The following is a 23,417-nucleotide window of genomic DNA, read 5'->3' on the forward strand; positions in this document are numbered from 1 at the left end:
TGCTACTACATAATGCCACTTCATAAGTAAGCCATGAAATAATAGTATTTAAAACTTATAAAGGTGTGGCTAGAAATGCAAATGAGTTTAATCAGTCTATAATTTGTTGAGTCTAAATGCAAACTAAGAGATAATACTGTAAATAACTTCAAACAGTTGCTACAATGCCTGAGTGGCTTTAAAACTTCACTAAACCTTCCAGTTCTGTATTCATGATTCAACTCCTAACTCCATTCTTCCCATCTTGTTCTCCCAAAATGCAGATAATTTTTCTAAAAAACATTGACTACTGCCAACAAAAAGTTCCAAACCATAGTAGTCATTCAATATTTTCGTCAAACCCATGTTGCTTCTAAATTGCAACACCAATGACTTTTGTCTCATTGAAGAAACCTAACACAACCAAAGACTAAGTCTAATGCACAGCACAATAATTCAAGCTACTGAACATGCTGCTTTTACTTAATAACTTTACCTGTTTCTGAATGATTTCACTTTGATTAGAAGCTTGGAGGGTGTGTTCCCGCTTAATTTCTATCTGTTGCTGTTTCTTCTTTTGCTGCTGATCCCTGAGTTGCTGAACCCTTTGCAACTGCTCTTGCACACTGGCTGCCTGCACTGTAACCACATTCTGAATCTGGTGAGTTTGCACAGGACTGCTTTGCTGAATTTGAATAGGTAACTGCAGTTTGATTTGCTGGGGCACACCACCTTGCTGAGCCTGTATCTGAGCCACAACCTGTGACTGGATCTGAGAGAAAACCTGGACTTGTTGTTGCAGCTGAGGCACAGCAATGACTTGGGACTGTGGCTGCTGTACTTGTAGCTGAGGACAGGATGGGGATGAAACAGTAACTTGATTTAACGTTTGTCCTGATGAAAGAGTTTGAGGTGAAGACTGTACCTGGGGTTGTGACTGTGGCTGGCCCTGGGAAGGTATCTGAAGAGATGTGTGTGGCTGAATTGGAATCGGTTGTGAGCTTGGAGTCTGAACCTGGGACTGCTGTCCAGGAGACACCTGGGATGGAGTTGATGGACGTATTCGAGTCTGTGGTGGACTCTGGACGCGAGCAGGAGACTGTCCTTGGACATTACTTTGAGGCTGACATTGAACTGCAACTTGTGGTTTGGATGACTGTGCTTGCGTGGGTTGTGCTTCAGAAGGGACATGAGATACAACAGTTGTTTGGGTCTGAACTTCAGGCCGAGTCTGGACGTCAGGCTGAGCTGGGGATTGGGTCTGGGGCTGGGGCTGAGGCTGGATCTGGGGCTGAGCTGAAGGCTGAGCAGTCTGTGGCTGGGGTTCAGGAGGACACACAATTGATGACTGAGCTGGTGGCAGGGTTTTGGCTTGTTGCACCTGTGTTGGGGGTGATAATTTACTCTGTCTTTGTTCACCTGTACCTGTGAAAGAGAAAAACCATATAATTCTATTACTTTAGAACAGGGGTCAGGAACCTTTTTGGTTGAGAGAGCAATGAACGCCACATATTTTAAAACGTAATTCCGTGAAAGCGATACAATGACCCATGTACGTTAGGCATTATCCAATAAAAATTTGGTGTTGTCCAGGAGGAAAGCTGTGATTGGCTCCAGCCACCCGCAACCATGAACATGAGCGGTAGGAGATGAATGGATAGTAATACATGAGAATGTTTTTTGTATTTTTAACGTTTTTGTTTTTTTTATTAAAGATTTGTCTGTGAGCCAGATTCAGCCATCAAAAGAGCCACATGTGGCTCACGAGCCATAGGTTCCCAACCCCTGCTTTAGAACATAAGACTGGGGTTAAAAAAAATTGGATGGGCATTTTCTAACTGTGCGAATTCTGCACCTCAATATAAAAGATCGATGCCTTAGAAAGGCTCCATTTAGGCCCTGGCCGGTTGGCTCAGGAGTTGAGTGTTGGCCTGGCATGTGGAAGTCCCGGGTTTGATTTGGCACACAGGAGAAGCGCCCATCTGCTTCTCCACCCTTCCCCCTCTCCTTTCTCTCTCTCTCTCTCTCTCTCTCTCTCTCTCTCTCTCTCTTTTCCTCTCCTGCAGCCAAGGCTCCATTGAGGCAAAGTTGGCCTGGGCACTGAGGATGGCTCCATGGCCTCTGCCTCAGGAGCTAGAATGGCTCCGGTTGCAACAGAGCAACGCCCCAGATGGGAAGAGCATTGCCCCCTAGTGCGCATGGCAGCTGGATCCCAGTTGGGTGCATGTGGGAGTCTGTCTGACTGCCTCCCTGCTTCTCACTTCAGAAAAATACAAAAAGAAAGGTTCCATTTAGACATGCTTGGGTCAAGACTCTTATTTGGGGAGCATGGGCCCTATTGTATGGCCGCCTTCTGCACACTTTGTCGACTCTCCAGAAAACTAGTTTCTACAGTAAGGCGCAGCCTCTGGAAATCAGCTAGATATTTTGGCCCAGGCAGGTGCTAACCCTCATTTTTTTTCCGATGGCATGGTGACAGTTAGTGACAATAGCTTGCAGAAGGCCAACAAAGTGGTTCTGAACCTGCATCTTTCACTCGTACGTTATGAGCTGGATCTCTCTACCCGCACTGAGATTAACCCCATGATTCAGTTAGTGCTTATAAGGCTGGGCAAGGAATGTGAGCATCATTACAATGGAACCCACCCCCCACCTCCCTTTCTATATATTTTATGAGGAGTGAAGGTAACAGGAGTCTGTTAGAATTAGAGATTTTATTGAGATTGTGAGGCTGACCAGCCAAATGTTAAGCTGATTGGCTTAAGGTATACTCCCCAACAAAGATAAGCACTGGTCCCTTGTCCCCTCTATTACCCCAGCAACTTGTGGCAATAACATGCAGTGCTTCCCATAAACCCCAAGTTCTACCTGCGGCGGTTGTAGAAACAGTGGTGGTTGTGGCGGTGCTGGCTGTTGTGGCTGTTGTCACCAAGGGGGTAAAGAGGAACCGCTGAACAGTACCATTTGGCATTGCAGCCTGCATCAGCTGCTGTCCAGGCCCTGGAAGTATAGTCACCCCTTGAGGTATCAACTGCAATTGCCCGGTAGTTTGACCTTGTCCTTGAATTACTACTGTCAAACCTTGATTGCCACCCTATGGAAAAAACAGACAACACATAAACAGTATTCAAACCATCAATAAGTATACCGTTCGTATGTTTAAAAAATTCTATAATATAATAAAAACATTTTTTGAATGTGTATGGAATGACACCAGGTAGAAATCAGATAAGCTAGCCCTGGCCGGTTGGCTCAGCGGTAGAGCGTCGGCCTAGCGTGCGGGGGACCCGGGTTCGATTCCCGGCCAGGGCACATAGGAGAAGCGCCCATTTGCTTCTCCACTCCCCACCTCCCTCCTTCCTCTCTGTCTCTCTCTTCCCCTCCCGCAGCCAAGGCTCCATTGGAGCAAAGATGGCCCGGGCACTGGGGATGGCTCCTTGGCCTCTGCCCCAGGCGCTAGAGTGGCTCTGGTCGCGGCAAAGCGACGCCCCCGGAGGGGCAGAGCATCGCCCCCTGGTGGGCGTGCCGGGTGGATCCCGGTCGGGCGCATGCGGGAGTCTGTCTGACTGTCTCTCCCGTTTCCAGCTTCAGAAAAAAAAAAAAAAAAAGAAATCAGATAAGCTAAAATAAGAATATTTCTTTAAGAAGAATAATGCTCTTTATTGGAAAAATCAAGAGCTAACAATCCAGAGTTCTAGTCCAAGCTCTCTAAACAGATGGCCAGGAGTCTGTCAGTAAGTAACATCATTATTCCAGATCTAAATCCTCCAAATTATAAGATACAGTACTCCCCTTTATCCATGGTTTTGCTTTCCGTAATTTCAGTTACCCATGGCCAACTTCTGTATGGGTATATTAAATGGAAAATTCCAAAAATAAATGATTCACGGTTTTAGGGGGGATTTTTTTGTTTCTTGTTTTTATTATTATTTTTTTATTTAGTGAGAAGTGTATGCACCCCGACCAGTATACACTTGGCATGCCCACTAGGGGGCGATTCTCTGCCCATCTGAGGCCCTTGCTCCATTGCAACTGGAGCCATCTTTTTAGCGCCTGTGGTGGAGGCCAAGGAGCCAATCTGCTCCAACTGAGCCATGACTACAGGAGGGAAGGAGCAGAGAGAAGAAAGACGGCGAAGGGGTGGAGAAGCAGATGGGTGCGTCTCCTGTGTGCCCTGACCAGGAATTGAACCGGGGACATCCATACGCCAGGCCAATGCTCTACCCCTAAGCCAATCAGCCAGTGCTGATTAATGGGTTTTAAATCATGTGCCATTATGAACAGCATGATAAAATCTTACACTGACTGCTTTGAGCCCCCAGAACAGGAACCATCCCTTTATGCAGCTTATCTAAACTGTGTATGTTCCCTACCTGTGACTTAGAAACCCTCTCAGTTATCCAATCAACTGCTTCACTACTGCAATACTTGTGTTCAGTTAACTCTCATTTTACTTAGTAACAACAGCCCAAAGCACAAAAGTGATGCTGGTAATTCAGATATGCCAAAGAGAAACTGGAGAGTGAAAAAGTCTATGTATATATAGGAAAAAACATAGTATGTATATTTGGTACTTTCCATGGTTTCAGGCATCCACTGGAGGTCCTGGAATGTACTGACCACGAGTAAGGGGGAAGCACTGCAAGGGCACTGAAGTACATGACTAACATCAACACAAAATTCTGATGTTATATCATCTTATATTCATTTTATTTTACAATTTCAAAGCGTCTTTATACATACTGCCTTGTGTTTTTCTCACAATGAATTTGTGACTCTGTGGAGTAGGGAGAGAAGATACTACTATGATTTCTCAGCAATCAAGAAACTAAAGTTGGGCCCTGGCCGGTTGGCTCAGTGGTAGAGCATCGGCCTGGCGTGCGGGGGACCCGGGTTCGATTTCCAGCCAGGGCACATAGGAGAAGCGCCCATTTGCTTCTCCACCCTCCTCCCCTCCTTCCTCTCTGTCTCTCCCGCAGCCAAGGCTCCATTGGAGCAAAGATGGCCCGGGCACTGGGGATGGCTCCTTGGCCTCTGGCCCAGGCGCTAGAGTGGCTCTGGTCGCTGCAGAGCAACGCCCCGGAGGGGCAGAGCATCGCCCCCTGGTGGGCAGAGCGCCGCCCCATGGTGGGCGTGCCGGGTGGATCCCGGTCGGGCGCATGCGGGAGTCTGTCTGACTGTCTCTCCCCGTTTCCAGCTTTAGAAAAATACAAAAAAAAAAAAGTAAAAAAAAAAAAGAAAAAAGAAAGAAACTAAAGTTGGAAAGTTCAAGTCCCTTGCCCAAAGTTACAGACCAAGTTACAGGTGAAATAAAATCAGGAACTCAAGTCTCCTAGTTTTATTTTGTTTTGTTTTGTTTAAGACTTTATTTATTTATTTTAGAGGAGGTAGAGAGAAAAGAGAGGGATGGAAAGGGAGAGAGGGAGAGCAGAAGAGAGAGTGAGAGAGGAAAAGAGGGAGAGGAAGAAATAAAGAGGGAGGGAGAGAGAGGGAAAGATGGAGAAAGAGGGAGAGAGGGAGAGGGAGAGAGAAAGAGGGAGAGAGGGAGAGGGAGAGAAAAAGAGGGAGAGAAGGAGAGAGGGAGAGGGAGAGAAAGAGAGAGGGAGGGAGAAGGAAAAAGGGGGGAGAGGGAGAGAGGGAGGAGCAGGAAGCATCAACTCCCACATATGCCTTGACCAGGCAAGCTCAGGGTTTCGAATTGGGGACCTCAGCGTCCCAGGTCAATGGTTTATCCACTACATCACCACAGGTCAGGCAAGGTCTCCTAGTTTTACCAAATTATCTAAGCTTATGCTTTTAGACATGGAATGCAAATAGCAAGTCAGGAGGATCACTAACATCAAAATGAGGACCAGGAACTGAAATGTATTGGTAGCCTGAACTACCAGGAAGATGGTGGAGAATGAGAAAGCAAAAGTAAAAACAACCCACCCCAGATTCCCAAAAGCCAAACTTTGTGCTACAAAGTTCATGTACTAAATCTAAGCAACACATACTTTATTCCTGAGTCCCTTATTTACTCTTGCTTTCCTGAAATATATTTTTGTGTACATTCAAAAATACACATTGTGGAATTGTACAGCTGTATAATTTTGTTCACCAGAGTCACCCCAATAAATTCAATAAAAAGTTAATTAAAATGAAAACAAAATATATAAAACAGCAAATATAATTTAAAGAATAATTATAAAGTGAACCTTTATAACATCAGCACTCAGGTCATCATTGCCAGTATCTAGGAAGCCCCCCTGTGACTTACTCTGATCCTAACTCCCTTCTTTTCCCATAATGACCATTATTCTCTCTGTTATGACAATATTCCACTCCTTCAACATCATCACTGCATTCCTGCACAGTGCTACTACTTAGGTTCAGATCTTTAAAAGGGCACAGGTTCACAACTTCAAGAGCACCATCCAAAAAAGTTGAGAACGGTGCCCCCTCCAAGTAGGCTATGAAGTGGCCCTGTGTCCATACACAGTATAACCAGTTTTGCCTGTTTCTAAATTTTACCCAAATGGAATCACAATTTAAGTGTGTTGCTTCTTTAGTTCAACAATGTAGTTTTCTCTGGCAGTAGTTTGCTCATTTCCATTGCTGTAAGAATATACCAGAATGTATTTATCTAATTGATTACAGACATTTGGGTTGTTCTTTTAGACTTAGGAATACTGCTGCCATGAATATTCATTATTCTGGTGCTCCCATGAACAGGAACTTCTTTAGGGAATACACCTGGAACGAGAACCACTGGGACCTGAGGTAGCACATCTTCGCCTCTGCTAAGTAATGTCTCATTTTCCAAGATGGCTAAACCAATTTATACTACTACTGGTTGTGCATGAAGAATTCATCCTGTGCCATATCTCTTTTTTATTTTTACAGGGACAGTGAGAGAGAGAGTCAGAGAGAGGGATAGATAGGGACAGACAGACAGGAACAGAAAGAGATGAGAAGCATCAATCATCAGTTTTTCATTGCAACACCTTAGTTGTTCATTGATTGCTTTCTCATATGTGCCTTGACCATGGGCCTTCAGCAGACCAAGTAACCCCTTGCTCAAGCCAGCAACCTTGGGTCCAAGCTGGTGAGCTTTTTGCTCAAACCAGATGAGCCTGCGCTCAAGCTGGCGACCTTGGGGTCTCGAACCTGGGTCCTCCGCATCCCAGTCTGACTCTCTATCCACTGCGCCACCGCCTGGTCAGGCTTAAAGATTTTATTTATTCATTTTAGGGGAAAGAGAGAGAGAGAGAGAGAGAGAGAGGAGGAGGAGGAGGAGGAGGAGGAGGAGGAGGAGGAGAGGAGCAAGAAGCATCAACTTCCATATGTGCCTTGACCCGGCAAGCCCAGGGTTTCGAACCGGCAACCTCAGCATTCCAGGTTGACACTTTATCCACTGCGCCACCACAGGTCAGGCCATGTCTTATTTTTTTAACAGAGAGTCAGAGAGGGGGACAGATAGGGACAGACAGGCAGGAAGGGAGCAAGATGAGGAGATCAATTCTTCACTGTAGCTCCTTAGTTCATTGATTGCTTTCTCATATATGCCTTGACTGAGGGCTACAGCATAGCGAGTGGCCCCTTGCTCAAGCCAACGACCATAGGTTCATGTCCATGATTCCACGCTCAAGTCAGCAACCTTGGGGTTTCGAACCTGGGTCTTCCACATCCCAGTCCAAAGCTCTATCAACTGCGCCACTGCCTGGTCAGGCTTGTGCCATGTCTTTAACTCTTCATTTTGTCCAACATTTTAATTTATATCAATCTCTTATGTATATATTTTTTTCTTTTTTTAAAATTTATTTTAGTGAGAGGAGGGGAGGCATAGAGACAGACTCCCACATGCACCCCAACCCGGATTCACCCAGCAAGCCCACTAGGGGGTGATGCTCTGCCCATCTGGGGCCATTTCTCAGCTGCAACCAGAGCCACTTTTTTTAGCACCTGAGACGGAGGCCCTGGAGCCATCTTCAGCACCCAGGGCCAACTCACTCTAATCGAGCCATGGCTGTGGGAAGGAAGGAGGGAGGGAGGGAGAGAGAGAGAGAGAGAGAGAGAGAGAGAGAGGGAGAGAAAGAGAGAAGTTAGAAGGGGAGGGGTGGAAAAGCAGATGTTGCTTCTCCAGTGTGTCCTGATCAGGAATCAAACCCAGGACATCTACATGCTGGGCCGACGCTCTATCATTGAGCCAACCGGCCAGGACTTGTATATAGTTTTACTACACATTTCCTTCATTACTAATAAAGTTCAGCAGGTTTTAGATTTTGAGACATTTAGATATCTTCTATTCCCATCAAGTTTTCCTTTTTTTCTACTGAACTAGTAAATTTTTTCTTGATTTATAGTAATCCTTCATGTATTCTGAGTAATAGTCCTTGATTGGCTGTATTTATACTTTCTCATACTTTTCACTCTCTAGTTGAATTCACAAAATTTCCCTTTATGGTGTTTTCCTAAGGTCATGAAGACCGAGTGAAAAAATGTCTCACTTCATGATTTCACACATATAGTCAATTATCCCAACATCATTTACTGAAATGTCCTCTCCTCAATGATCTGCAATGCTAGCTTTATTTTATAACAAACGCCCACATATGCATGGGTAATTTTCTGTTCTAACTGTTGGTCTACCTATCTTTGTATCTGGTCCTTACTATATAAGTTTCGATATCAAGTTATCACATAAGGCAAATCCTCCAGTTTTTCAAAAGTAGAATTACTATTCCGTTTTTTTGTAATATTGCTATTCTTGATCATTTTCACTTCCATATAAATTTTAAAAAATCAGCCTGACCCGGACTGGGATACAGAAGACCCAGGTTCGAAACCTTGAGGTCGCCAGCTGGAGCGCCAGCTCATCTGGTTTGAGAAACGGGTCACTCAGTCTGCTGGAGCCTCCTCATCCCCCCCTCAAGACATATATGAGAAAGCAATCAATGAACAACTAAGGTGCCTCAACGAAGAATTGATGCTTATCTCTCTCCCTTCCTGTCTGTCCCTATCTATCCCCCTCTCTGACTCTGTCTCTGTCACAAAGAAATAAATCATTCATCAAATTTCATGGAAATTGCATTCAATTTATTGGTAACTATTAGAATAACTGGTAACAATATTGAGTCTTATAGGGAAATAGCTTAATGTAGTCAAATTTTATTTTTCCCATGGAAATGGGCCAACCAATAAAATTTTGGTGGTTATCCATTGCTAAAGTGTTGTCCCAGTACACCAATGTCATAGGTTTGATCCCTGGCCAAGGCACATATGAAAAGTAATCAATGAGTACACAACTAAATGGAACTAAGTAAAACAGGAGGTTGAGGTGTGCTCTCTCTCTCTCTTTTCCCCTTCCTTTTTCTCAATCAATGGAGGGTAAAAGGGTTATACATCTCGCTGTTTTAGTTCCAAGTCTAAGGACTCTAGATAGGTGATGCTTATTATATCCTGCCTTGGCCCTGGCCAGTTGGCTCAGTGGTAGAGCGTCAGCCTGGCGTGCGGGAGTCTTGGGTTCGATTCCCAGCCAGGGCACACAGGAGAAGAGCCCATCTGCTTCTCCACCCCTCCCCCTCTCCTTCCTCTCTGTCTCTCTCTTTCCCTCCCGCAGCCAAGGCTCCATTGGAGCAAAGTTTGCCCGGGCGCTGAGGATGGCTCTGTGGCCTCTGCCTCAGGTGCTAGAATGGCTCTGGTTGTAACAGAGCGACACCCCAGATGGGCAGAGCATCGCCCCCTGGTGGGCATGCCGGGTGGATCCCGGTCGGGCGCATGCAGGAGTCTGACTGCCTCCCCATTTCCAACTTCAGAAAAATACAAAAAATAAATAAATAAATAAAAATAAAAAATATATATCCTGCCTTTAGGAAGTGTTTTAGTTTAACCCTAGAAAGCAACCACTACTTAAAATAAGTACATTTTTTGTTTTTGAAAATAAGTATATGCTTTTATTATTTTTGTTTTATTTTTTAAAACTTTACTGATTTGAGAGAGAGAGAGGAAAAGAGAGCGCATGACAGTGACAGAAACATCAATCCGTTCTTGTGTGTGCCCCGAGTGGAGTTTGAACTGGCAACCTCTGTGCTGTGCTGTAGGACAATGTGCTACCCAACTGAGCCATCCAGCCAGGGCAATACATGCTTTTAAGCTTACAGCACAAATAAATGAAATTATCTCTATGGTAAGATGAAATTGAATTACTTACGTGGCCCTGGGTTAACTGAGTCAACTGAGCCATGGTGAGCTTCACCTGTCCTTGCTGGGGGCGAGGGGGTTGTGAGGCTGAAGACGGCAGACTTGCAGTGGCTGTTCCTGAAGTTAACCCCTTCTGCCCAGGTGCTGAGGAGACTGCACTGGGGGTGGAGACTGCAGTGGAGACAGGCTGCCCTCTGATGATCTGAGTCACCACTTGTTGAGGAGCACCTAGGCAAACAGCAGAGCATTACACACACTTCTATGCCCGCCCTTAGCGGCATGTGGAGTTGAAAAAGTTCACATTTCAGATCAATGTTTTTTTTCAATTTCTAAAAGAGACTTATGGGATGCTGACAGCTCAAGGAGGCACTCAGACATATACCCATGCCCAGAGGAGCTGCCTTGCTGTCAGTGAGCGTGTTTCAGTCACATCACTGAAAAGCATTCTCCAGTCCCTACTATCTGTAGCACAGGGAAAAAACAGTATTCTTCCTGTATGTCTAAAGCCAAAATGACAATAGGAAAGATCAAGAAGAACATGTAAAATATGCCGTTTATAAGGGTGCCTTTTCTTAGGAATATAACCTTGAAAAAACAATTTAGTGTGAAATTAATTCATATGAATTTTAAACAAATCATACAGAATCTGAAATATTTTGTGTCAGTTATCAATAAGCTTTTCTTATAGCTATGTATGTGCCAGAGTCTGGGGGAAGCATTGAATGGGAAGGACCACCGTGTCATCAACAAGCCACACCTCACTTTAATGTGCTTCACCGATGTTAGGGTTGTTTTTTTACAAACTGAAGGCAAGCCCCTCCATCAGCAAAAATGATGCTGTCTGGCTTTATTGCAATATTTGCTTTATTGTGGTAGTCTGGAACCAAACCCACAGGATCTCTGAGGTATACCTGTACTCAGGCAAAGTGCTCAAATAATGTTTCCACAATAAATCTACTGATGAATGGAGTTTAACTGGAATGGGTCTACAGTTTTTAAAAAACTTCCATTTTTCATTTAACTTGCTGAAACAGGAAGTAGAGACAGGTGGGATCCCTCCCCCCCCATGGAATAGTAGCTAAGAGTATTTATTTGGGAGCTAATTTTACATTTACAAACTCCTAACTCTTTATTAAACAGTGAATAATATCACATTTTTGAAGTTTTGACTCACTACCTGTTCTCCTTCTCTGAATGCATATTTCTCTGTATATTTCCTTTAATGACTCATAGTGTTCTATATTATTGCATATGTATAAAATTAATCCCTGTTTTTGATTGATTTTTAGACAGAGGAGAGAGAGAGAAAGGTAGGGGGAAGAGTGGGAGCATGAACTCATAGTATGTGCTTCTCATATGTGTTTAGACAGGTCAAGTCCAGGGATTTGAACTGGCAACCTCAGCACTCCAGGTCAATGCTTTATCTACTGCACCAGCACAGGCCAGGCAAATTGAGCCTATTTTGACATTTAGAATACCTTTCTTTTAAAATAATAATAATAATAACAACTCCATGGTAAAATCCTTGCTTATAAATTTTTATGTGCTTCTAATTATTTCCTTAGAATAAACTCCCCCCCAAAGTTATTCGGTTTCCAGTAGAAACATAGTAATAAATTGAATTTTATAAAAGTTATATCAATTCATACTCCCACCACAACTGAATGCCTATTTCAGTGAACAATGAAACCTAGGTACAATCATTTAAGTAAAATATTGCAGCACTCAGAAAGAGTATGATCACAATACCTGAATTTCTCCAATTACTACAGAGGGTCAGAATTTAAGACAGTCAAGTAGCCTGACTAGGCAGTGGTGCAGTGGAGAGGTCATCAGAGTGGGATGCTGTGGACTCAGGTTCAAAACCCCATGGTTCCCAGCTTGATCGCGGGCTCATCTGGCTTGAAGCCCAAAGTCACTGGCTCAAGCAAGAGGTCACTCGCTCTGCTGGAGCCCCCCCCCCCCCCAGTCAAGGCACATATGAGAAAGCAGTCAACGAACAACTAAGGTGCCGCAACAAAGAATTGATGCTTCTCATCTCTCTCCTTTCCTGTCTGTCCCTATCTGTCCATCACTCTCTCTTCGTTTCTGTCACACACACACACAAAAACCCAGCCAATTTAATATAGTTCATTGTGAATTCTCTTACAGTTGCTTTCTAAAGATAGAAATTATAAAAATGTGTTTTTCCTACTCTGCTGTCTGCCTTTTTTTTTTTTTTTTTAGATTTTTTTATTTATTTATTCATTTTTATTAGAGAGAGAGGGGAGAGAGAGAGAGAAGGAGAGATAGAGAGAGAACAGGGGGAGGAGCAGGAAGCATCAACTCCCATATGTGCCTTGACCAGGTAAGCCCAGGGTTTTGAACCGGCAACCTCAGCATTCCAGGTCGACACTTTATCCACTGCGCCACCACAGGTCAGGCCTGTCTGCCTTTTATTTATTTGTAAACCTATAAAAAGTTTTTTCATGTTGATTTTTTGCTTTAATTACTGCTCTTAAAGTTTTCTTGTATTTTCTCATCAGATATATGTTCCCAAGTATATTCTTATTCACGGTATATGTTGGCTATTTTCCCCCCAAAACTGATTATTCCAGTATGATTTATTCAGAAATCCAGTCCTTCCTTCTGATTCAAAATGACGCCATTGTCATAGAACAAATTCTCACATACAGTGAATGCCTCCTTAATCATTTCTTTTGGTCTAATTTCCTTTGGTATCATGCTCCTAATTCTGGAGGCTTAAAATATTCTTCAACAACTGGCAGTGCAAGTTTTCCATCATTACTCTTTCTTCTCAACTATCCTTGGTAATTCTCACCCATTTTTCAATATGAATCAAAAACAGTACAGCATGTATAGTCAAGTGCTTTCATTTGAGAACTTCTGAACCCCAACAGGATGTCCTCGTACTGCAAGTAGAGGAACACTTCATGAAAAGTTACTTTAGTTGACTGATCACCTGGTACTGTCAAGGTGTCATCATAAACACAGATGGAAAAAGCATTGGTACCGATTATACGATAGTCATTCAGATAATAATCCTCAATATGTATATTTTTTTATTTTTATAATTTTTATTTATTTGTTATTCTTATTATGTTTTACAGAGACAGAGAGAGAGTCAGAGAGAGGGATAGACAGGGACAGACAGACAAGACGGAGAGATGAAAAGCATCAATCATTAGTTTTTCGTTGCGCCTTGCGACACCTTAGTTGTTCATTGATCAATTTCTCATATGTGCCTTGACTGCGGGCCTTCAGCAAACCAAGTAACCCCTTGCTTGAGCCAGCGACCTTGGGTCCAAGCTGGTGAGCTTTGTTCAAACCAGATGAGCCTGCACTCAAGATGGCAACCTTGGGGTCTCGACCTCGGTCCTTCTGCATCCCAGTTCGATGCTCTATCCATTGCGCCACCGCCTGGTCAGGCTGTATATATATATATATATTTTTTTAATTTTTTTTAATAAAGATTTTATTTATTCATTATAGAGAGGGGGGAGAGAGAGAGAGAGAGAGAGAGAGAGAGAGAGAGAGAGAGAAGGGGGGAGGAGCAGAAAGCATCAACTCCCATATGTGCCTTGACCAGGCAAGCCCAGGGTTTTGAATCGGCAACCTCAGCGTTTCCAGGTTGACACTTTATCCACTGCGCCACCACAGGTCAGGCTGTATATATTTTTTATAGATGATCAAAATGGGATTTTAATTTTCTGAAGTTGGAAACGGGGAGAGACAGTTAGACAGACTCCCACATGCGCCCGACCGGGATCTACCCGGCACGCCCACCAGGGGCGACGCTCTGCCTACCAGGGGGCGATGCTCTGCCCCTCCGATGCTCTGCCCCTCTGGGGCGTCGCTCTGCCACGACCAGAGCCACTCTAGCGCCTGGGGCAGAGGCCAAGGAGCCATCCCCAGCGCCCGGGCCATCCCTGCTCCAATGGAGCCTTGGCTGCAGGAGGGGAAGAGAGAGACAGAGAGGAAGGGGGAGGGGGTGGAGAAGCCAATGGGCGCTTCTCCTATGTGCCCTGGCCGGGAATCGAACCCGGGTCCCCCGCACGCCAGGCCGACGCTCCACCGCTGAGCCAACTGGCCAGGGCCCAAAATGGAATTTAAAAATTTTTTAAATTACATTCAGGTAGTCTGTGGATTCCATTTTGGGAAAGGCGACTGTAAGGTAGGAATGGGGATAGGTAGGCAAGTTTGCACACACTCAGAGACATACAGCTCACACCCACCCACCTTGGGCACCTCTCTGACCACAGGTGCTATATAGCTCTTCCTATCTTCACTGGGCCTTACGAGCCCAATGAGCCTCTTTTTCTTCCTTCAGCACCTAGCTGCACTCACATGTGAAGCCACAGATTCAGATATGAAAATCAAATGCATTGCCATAACATAAGCCATTAGCGAACAAAGGCTTTATACACCTTGCATCACCAACTTTTTGTGTTTCCAAAGTACAGTATCATTTATCAGCCATACATTTTTTTCTCCTTTACATTATTTTATCTTTCCCTTTACCTGCCTGACATCTATTTTTAAACAGAAACGGACCTTGATTTTTATCAATCGTTCCTGTAGTATTAACTGAAACTTTGTTTTCTGTAATAAATCCTGCTTAGGCATTTTTTAAAAAAAGACAACCTTAAAAAAAAAACACTGTATTTATTAGAACTGTGCTAAATTTATATAATAAATAGGAAAAATTTAATCCTTTCTTTCTTCTATGCTCTAAAAAGTCTTTTTTATAAGAAAAAATTGTTTCTAAATCATTTGGAAGAATTTTACCCATAAAACAAAGAGGTCTGAAATTGTTTTATGTAGGTAATAACATGGCAACACTTTCCAAATTTCTTTCCTTGACACGAGTCATTGAGACCTGAAAATTATAAGCATAGTATATAAATGTGCCTAATTATTCAAATAGATTTAATTCCTGAGTATGAAGAGGAATTCTCAAAGTCTTACCAAAAGGACACCTGTAAACAATTACCTTTTGATTAAAAAAAGTTAATTCTATTTAAGTTCATTCTATTTTTTTTTTTTACAGTGACACAGAGTCAGAGAGAGGGATAGATAGGGACAGACAGGCAGGAACGGAGAGAAATGAGAAGCATCAATCATCAGTTTTTCATTGCAACACCTTAGTTGTTTATTGATTGCTTTCTCATATGTGCCTTGACCATGGGTCATCAGCAGACCGAGTAACCCCTTGCTCGAGCCAGCGACCTTGGGTCAAAGCTGGTGTGCTTTTTGCTCAAACTAAATGAGCCCACGCTCAAACTGGCGACCTCAGGTCTCAAACCTGGGTCCTCTGCATCCCAGTCCGACGTTCTACCCACTGCGACACCGCCTGATCAGGCCATTCGACTTTTAAGGCACTTTACTTTCTCATTCCTAATTCTGTAAATTAGTATTTTATTATCTTCTCTCAGGATCAGACTTGCAAAAAATAGTCTTAATATTTGCCTTTTATTTTTTCTAACTATATTTGTACTTTTATTTTACTTCCTCTGGCCTGTTTTCATTTAAGATTTGTTTTAAATATTTTTCCAACATTTGATTAAGATTTATGTTTTTGGGGGGTCTATTTTGTTCACCAATGTAGTTCAACTAACTAGTGTAGGTGCTGAAGCATTTGTCAAAGAATGACTTTATCTTTTGAGTTTGGCTTTGGCAGCATAGCTTAGTTACTATTGGATAATCTGTTTGAAATCACACATTTGACATTTCTTTAACTTAAAAGTCACTTATGAGAACATATATTTTTAAATTTCCAAGCAAGAAAAGGTTATTACTATATACTTTAATATGAAATTCAAGCTTTACTACAAAGAACATAGACTATCAACATTAGAGTTTTTGGAATTCATCAAGGTTTGAACCTGATGCATTAAATAACTATTTTCGTACTAATCATCCATAAATGTTTAAAATCAATGTGTGTTCCTAAAAGTACACAGGTTGATTCAGTCTGCTTCTGGTCTGTTATGCTTCTGTTAATGCCTCCTTGATTTCAAATAGTTTTTGATTAAAACACTTCAATGATATTCTCCTTTTAGTTCATAAAGATCCAAGATTGCATCTTCAATTTAACCTTTACCATTAAAAGTCATTATAAAATGATCCTCTTGCTTGGACAGTGCTGGTGCAGTTGATAGAACACCCACCTGGAACACTGAGGTTCCAGGTTCAACACCCCAAGGTTGCTGGCTGGAGCACATGTTCACCAATTTGGGCAGGGGGTCACTGGTTTGAAGCCCAAGGTTGTTGGCTTGGCTTGGCCTGGCCCCCCTCCCTACCCCCAAGTTAAGGTAAACATGAGTAGCAATCAATGAACAACCACAGTGCTCCAATTGCAGGTTGATGTTTCACATCTTTCCTTCCTTCCTGTCCATCTGCCTCTCTCGCAAAATAAAAAAAAATAAAATGACTCTCTTTATCCTATTTAGAGTTTTTTTTAAAAAACAGTGAATTCTACTCAGTCCAATATTAGTAAGATTATCCTTGTCCTCCTTACTGCTCCCCTCTTCTTTCTTTCTCTGGCTTTTATTTCTTTGCTCATCTGTTTATTTTTAACCTCTTACAGTAACGTGATTTTAATTATATTTCTAAAAAATGTATAGTTGGGTATTTTTTTTCACTCAATCTATACATTCTTCAAATTTTAATATGGGACCTTTAGCCTATATACAATGCAGGGCTGGCACTGCCTTTGTAATCTTGTTTTATGTCTTCCATATAAATGCTTCTAAGCTATTTAATTTTATCTGTCTTTTGAAATACAGACTGTTTAGTCATTTTATACTCTAATTATCTGAATGTATATATTCTATTTATTAGAAGTTTTAAAAATATTTTTATTAAGCATATTTGGATCAATTTTGCAATGCCTGAAATGAACTAGTATCTATGAATGCATACTACAATGGATTAGAAATTTACCACATTTCTCCATGTATAAGATGCATTTTTAGTTTTGCGGCCTAAAATTTAAAAAATAAATAAATTATTACATAAAGTGATTGAACTCAAGTTTTATTCACCATAAAATTCATACAACTCTTCATCACTGTCAAAACTCCCATCCATTAGCTTGTCCTCATCTGTGTCTGATGATGAATCACTGTATTCATATATTGTCTCGTCCTCAGTTCCATCTATGTCATCTGAAATGCCACACTTCTGGGTTTTTTTTGTGTTTTTTTTTTGTGACAGAGAGAAAGACAGAAAGAGGGACAGATATGGACAGACAGGCAAGAAGGGAGAGGGATGAGAACATCAATTCTTTGTTGTGGCTCTTTAGTCTCCTTAGTTGTTCATTGATTGCTTGCTCATATGTGCCTTGAAGAGGGGGGGCTACTGCAGACCGAGTGAGTACTTGCTCAAGCCAGCAACCTTGGGCTCAAGCTAGCAACAATGAGGTCATGTCTATGATACCACGCTCAAACTAGCGACCCTGTGTGCAAGCTGCTGAGTCCCCTCAAGCCGGATGAGCTCTTGCTCAAGCCAGCAACCCTGGAGTTTCAAACCTGGGTCCTCCAAGTACCAGTTTGACGATCTATCCACTTCTCCACCGCCTGGTCAGGAAAAATGCCATAGTTCTTAAATGACCTGACAACGATCTCAATCTTGATTATTATTTCAGGATCTTTTCACCCAGGTACAAACTTCTCCTATAGTTGGTTTCTTCACTCTTCCTGCTGGTGTCAAATTGTCCCAAGACTTCATCCATTGATTCCATTCGTCTCTCAGGCAGCTTTGAAGGGTTTGTAAATGCTGACTTAACTGGTTGGAGCTGGGATGTCAAGCCTCCAGATATGATGGTAAGTTTTGTTTTTTGCCCCACAGCAATCTTCTTTGTGTGTTTTTGTTATGTGTGCCCTGAACTGATCAAGCACCAATAGGGCAGGTTTGTGTAAGAGCCCATCTGGTCTCCTTCTCCAAACTTCCCAAACCAGATCTTCATCCCATCCTGATTCATCCAACCCTTGTTATGAATGTGGACAACCACTCCTCAAGGAATGTCTTCTTTTGGCATTGTTTTGTGTTTGAAAATCAGCATAGGAGGCAGCTTGGTTCTGTCAGCACAACAAGCTAGAACAGCTGTACAATGGCTCTTTTCATGTCCACTTGTCATAATTAGTTTTCACCCCACTCTTTATCAACAGTTCTGTTATTTGGAACATCAAATTGAAGGGGGTCCATATTTGGAACCTGTCCAAACTCACACTGATGTGTCTTCTGATATTGAATGACAAAATGATGAAATTCAAGGACCTTCTGCTCATAGCTTTTAGGTATCTTCTGGGCAAGTCTGGTGAGTGTACGCATGCTTAGTCCATTCCGTTTCATGAACCTGAAGCACCAATTGTGTCTTCCTTTGAAATCAGTAACTTCTTTTTCATCAGCATCATTCTTGCCTCATGCTGAACCATCTTTGTGGACACAGGAATTCAAATTGCCCTTTGCTCTTCATTCCGTATCTTCAGTACCCTCTCTACATCAGGCCATTTTGCTGACTTGCCTCTCATGGCCTTCTTCTGCTGTGGTGTTTTCATTAGGGTTTCTTCTTCCCGTAGCCAGTCTCAGATTGACTTCTCAGTTGGAGGAGGACCAAACTTCCATTCAGCAGCACAATAATCTTTTCTGAGCCATTTGTGGGCAGAACGTGGCAAAATGTAACCTACCATAATGTACCAGTAACAAGTGCAAAACAATGAGTGCAAAGACAACAAGCGCGAAACGGCGGGAAATGCAAGTAAAATAATCTAAAATAATGAGCAGAAAAACAAGCGCAAAAAAGCGGGAAATGCAAGTAAAAAAAATCTACAACCACTCTATAAGACGCACCCAATTTTCAGATCCCAATTTTTTGAAAAATAGTACGTCTTATACATGGGGAAATACAGTAGTATACTTTGAAGTCTTAATTCAAATTGGTATTTTCTGATAGGTAGAGTACCAAATCAGAGTATTTCAGATGTGCTGGACTGGTTGTTTAGATGTAAAATGATAATACTGGATGGATGAATACCTGGCTGTACCATCACAGGTGTTCGAATAATTGCCTTTCCTAGTGTAGACTGTTGGAGTGGTGTTCTAATCACCGTCATACCAGGGCGGATCTGAGGCCCTGTGATTACCTATAAATGATACAAAAGACAGTAAGTTAAAATGTTTTTAAAAGACTAAATAAAGCATGATGGACTCAGAACACAGATCTTTAAGTATTATATATTGATAAACAAGTCTACAGAAATAACAGACTCTTAGATATTACATTTTAAATTATATAAAGATAGAATTTTGAGGAGAAAATTTACTTCAATCAAGATCATATGAAACTCCTGGTCACTGCTGCCAAGAACAGCCTACACCTAAAAGGAAGGAACAAGACCCAGGTAGGTTCTAATCTACAACCACCAAAGCTGCTCATATAAAAACACTGCGCTATATTTTGCCTGAGAGCCAAATACATTATCTATAACCCAGGTGATAAAAGAGTAAGATCAGAAACAAAATGTTCTTCCATAGTTTTAAAGGAGAGGCTACAGACTATTCTAAATTACAATTAGGATCAGAACATTTTCAAGTCTGCAAAATTTTAAACCTTTTCCATATTACTAGTGCCATAGAAATGATGCATCTAATAGGTGTGTGTTATCAGCTGATTTTAAACTAGTTATTATGCTAGAGATTGTATTTTTCATTCAATTTCTTAGCTGCACAGCCAGTTTCCTTGGGTCTAGCTCAGTGTGGTCCATTATTTTGTATAAAGAAATTTTCTTTATAAAATCTTAGAAACTGCCTGACCAGGCGGTGGCACAGTGGACAGAGCGTTGTACTGGGATGTGTTCGAGACCCCGAGTTCGCCAACTTGAGCACGGGCTCATCTAGTTTGAGCAAAGCTCACCAGCTTGGAACCAAGGTCGCTGGCTTGAGCAAGGGGTTACTCGGTCTGCTGAAAGCCCACGGTCAAGGCACATATGAGAGAGCAATCAATGAACAACTAAGGTGTCGCAACGAAAAACTGATGATTGATGCTTCTCATCTCTCCTGTCTGTCTGTCCCTATCTAACCCTCTCTCTGACTCTCTCTCTGTCTCTGTCCAAAAAAAAAAAAAAAAAAAAAAAAAAAAAAATATATATATATATATATATATATATGGTCTATCAGAAAGTTCTGTCCGTTTTTGGAATAAAACAAAATATAAATATTTCTTACCGTCAATAAACTTTATTAAATAATATAATTGCCATTGTTATTAATAATTTCTTGCCAGTGTGAGGGCAATTTGTATATCCTATTTTTGAAAAACGTTTTATCTTTTGATGAGAAAAATTGAACCAGTGCTTGTTTGATATCTTCTTCATTTTTGAATTTTTTGTCCTTCAAAAAATTTTCTAAGGACAAAAACAAGTGATAGTCGGAGGGTGCTAAGTCCGGGGAATATGGTGGATGCGACAGACATGCTTCTGTAGCATTTCTTCCTTGTTGAAATTCGTAAAAATTACAGTGGCATAAATGAACTTTATCAGTAGCCATGGGTACACTATCGCTTCACACATAAGACTACCGTGAATCAACTTTGTTTTAGTTAATTTGCTACGTCAGTATGTATACATTAAGTGATAAAAATAGAGAGGCACACATGCGCCAAATAAACATGTGCTTACGTGTCGAAACTTGTGATAGAAATGAACAGAACTTTCTGGTAGACCATATATATATATATATATATATGCTAAGGTGCTATTAAGTACATGTTAAAAATAAAAAGTTCATCTATAATTTTTACTTATAAATATAACAATAGGTTTTTTACATCAGTACTTTGTCACAGATTAAGGAAAAGAAACATAAGAATCTGGATTAACTGTGAAAGAGGCCAGTCTAAAACCCTGTTGTGGGTAAGATTTCAAAGCACAGCAAGCCTGTAAAGAATTCTTACTTGTGAAGTGCTTGTGGTTCCTCCAGAGCCTGAGGTATTAGGCCTAATTGTGACTGTTGCTGTCCTTGGCTGGAATGAAGTAAAGGTTTGCTGACTTGTGCCTGTACTTGATGGAATGATACCCAGGACTTTTTGCTGTACTTGAACAACGCCTTAAACAAAGATAAAGGCATAATTAACAATTGCCCCTTTAATAAAAAGCCTCAGGTGTTGCTCAGTTTCTAAGGAGAAACTACGTGTGGCAGGGTTTTACAGTGGGCTACACAGAATGTGAGATCCGAGGACTGAAATCAGTGAAAAGGAAATGAAAAATGATGGCAATGGTATGATCTGGCAAATGTGAATTAAAACTCTTCACATTTCCCTTACCTCCTTGTGTTGCTGGCACATTTACAGCGACAATCTTGCTGTTTGCAGGAAGTGGCAGTTTGGTAATTACTTTTCCTGCCATAGTGACTGGACTGCCTGTAATTTGGAACGTCTGACCTGTGCTGGCAATGGTTGTAGCAGATGTGGCAGCTGTGCTGGTGGCTAATAGGGTATAAGACATTTAATAAGCTTTAGATTTAAAATAACCAGCAACGTAGTGACTTCTAGGAAGGGCACCAATGCATGAAATGTGGTTCATTTTGTATTTAAAAAAAGAACATTCCTCTTCATTCAAAGTGAACTATGTAAATGTTGAAAGTGAAATAATGTAGGAGAGGAGTTTTGCTAATGAAATATTATCTGTAACAAACCAACTGTTACAGATTATTTGCTCAATCTGCTGAAGAGAAACAATTTTCTAAAGAAATGTTTCATTTCAACACATAATCAATTGCAATTCTTTTTCTTGAATGAAAGTAATCTGCTATTTAATCACAGTTGTGTACCTGAATTTGACTGGCCCTGCTTGACCCATGTAGCAAAGGTCTGGTGGAAGTTCTTGTTCTGCTGGAATGTCACTGTAGCTGGAGATCCAACTTTAGTAGTTAGTACCATTTTAGTTCCAGTTGTAACTGAGCCACTTAGAGGGGCCACCATCACTTTCTGTGCTGGAGACATGGTACTAGTCGTAATGTTTGTTGAGGAAGTCGTAGAAGCTGAAATTACTGTAGGCTTCTGCTGTTCCAACCGTTTCTAGAAAAGTGGGAAAGAAAACATGAAATAAAACACTTCTAAGTAAAAATAATACCATTCTGCAAGAGAAATTGTTTCCAATCTAAGAAACTGCACCAATTTTCAAAAATATTTTACTTTTGAAAATATACCCAAATTAAAAAACAAAACATGCCGTATAAATTTACCTTGAATGCAATTTCTTGAAGAAAATATTTTTATTATTCTAAATCACATATATTTTATTAAAAACTTTTCAAAACAAAAAATTAAAACTATCAAGTTTTTTCAGCCTGTACAAATGTCTAGGCTTTCAGAGTGAAAATAAAAGAGATGTGGGCAATCTTATTAGACCAGGAACAACTTGCTGCTTAGTGGTAGTATTTAGAGAAGATTACAAATGACATGAACCATAAAAGGTTTCTGTTTGTCATAACGTTAATTTATGCCATCATAAAGAACATGTCAATTTTAAACATCATTATTCAAGGTGGCAAACCTGCAACAAGCAATCTGAAAATCATAAAACAATTTTTGTAGACATCATTTTTGAGTTCAAACATTTTTATAGCAAAATACTTTAGACTATTTTGTATAGAGTGGTGTAATCTGATTTTTCAGACTATACAGTTATTAAAGACAATTTGTGTACCTGTTATCATAGATTGTTGACATTTCCTGACAACTTACAAATGTGGCAATGCAAGCTTATGCACAGAAAAATAATAAATGGCAGGGATTAAAAACCTGGTAGCTGGTACTTTACCTTCATTATCTTTTTTTTTTTTTTTTTGTATTTTTGTATTTTTCTGAAGCTGGAAACGGGGAGAGACAGTCAGACAGACTCCCGCATGTGCCCGACCAGGATCCACCCGGCACGCCCACCAGGGGGCGACGCTCTGCCCACCAGGGGGCGATGCTCTGCCCCTCCAGGGCGTAGCTCTATTGCGACCAGAGCCACTCTAGCGCCTGGGGCAGAGGCCAAGGAGCCATCCCCAGTGCCCGGGCCATCTTTGCTCCAATGGAGCCTCGCTGCGGGAGGGGAAGAGAGAGACAGAGAGGAAGGAGAGGGGGAGGGGTGGAGAAGCAGATGGGCGCCTCTCCTGTGTGCCCTGGCCGGGACTTCTGCACGCCAGGCCGACGCTCTACCACTGAGCCAACCGGCCAGGGCCCTTCATTATCTTATTTAATGCTCAGACCA

At 41.7% G+C, this 23,417-nt stretch overlaps 1 protein-coding gene across 13 annotated transcripts in view; it reads right to left on the minus strand.

Moving 5' to 3' along the window:
* BPTF (bromodomain PHD finger transcription factor) overlaps positions 1 to 23,417 on the minus strand; it is a 178,824-nt gene that overhangs the window by 32,537 nt on the left and 122,870 nt on the right. For 9 of the 13 annotated variants that reach the window (XM_066386496.1, XM_066386495.1, XM_066386492.1 and 6 more), the window contains 7 exons: positions 21,991 to 22,237; positions 21,485 to 21,646; positions 21,116 to 21,267; positions 19,199 to 19,307; positions 10,172 to 10,389; positions 2,848 to 3,073; positions 476 to 1,404 (listed from right to left, as the gene is read on the minus strand). In XM_066386496.1, coding sequence (XP_066242593.1) covers positions 476 to 1,404; positions 2,848 to 3,073; positions 10,172 to 10,389; positions 19,199 to 19,307; positions 21,116 to 21,267; positions 21,485 to 21,646; positions 21,991 to 22,237 — 2,043 coding nt within the window. The remainder of the gene's footprint in view (positions 1 to 475; positions 1,405 to 2,847; positions 3,074 to 10,171; positions 10,390 to 19,198; positions 19,308 to 21,115; positions 21,268 to 21,484; positions 21,647 to 21,990; positions 22,238 to 23,417) is intronic. The other 4 variants (XM_066386497.1, XM_066386489.1, XM_066386498.1 and 1 more) reach the window with 3 other exon arrangements.

This window comes from Saccopteryx leptura, chromosome 5 (assembly GCF_036850995.1).
Source record: "Saccopteryx leptura isolate mSacLep1 chromosome 5, mSacLep1_pri_phased_curated, whole genome shotgun sequence".
Classification (NCBI taxonomy): Eukaryota; Metazoa; Chordata; class Mammalia; order Chiroptera; family Emballonuridae; genus Saccopteryx; species Saccopteryx leptura.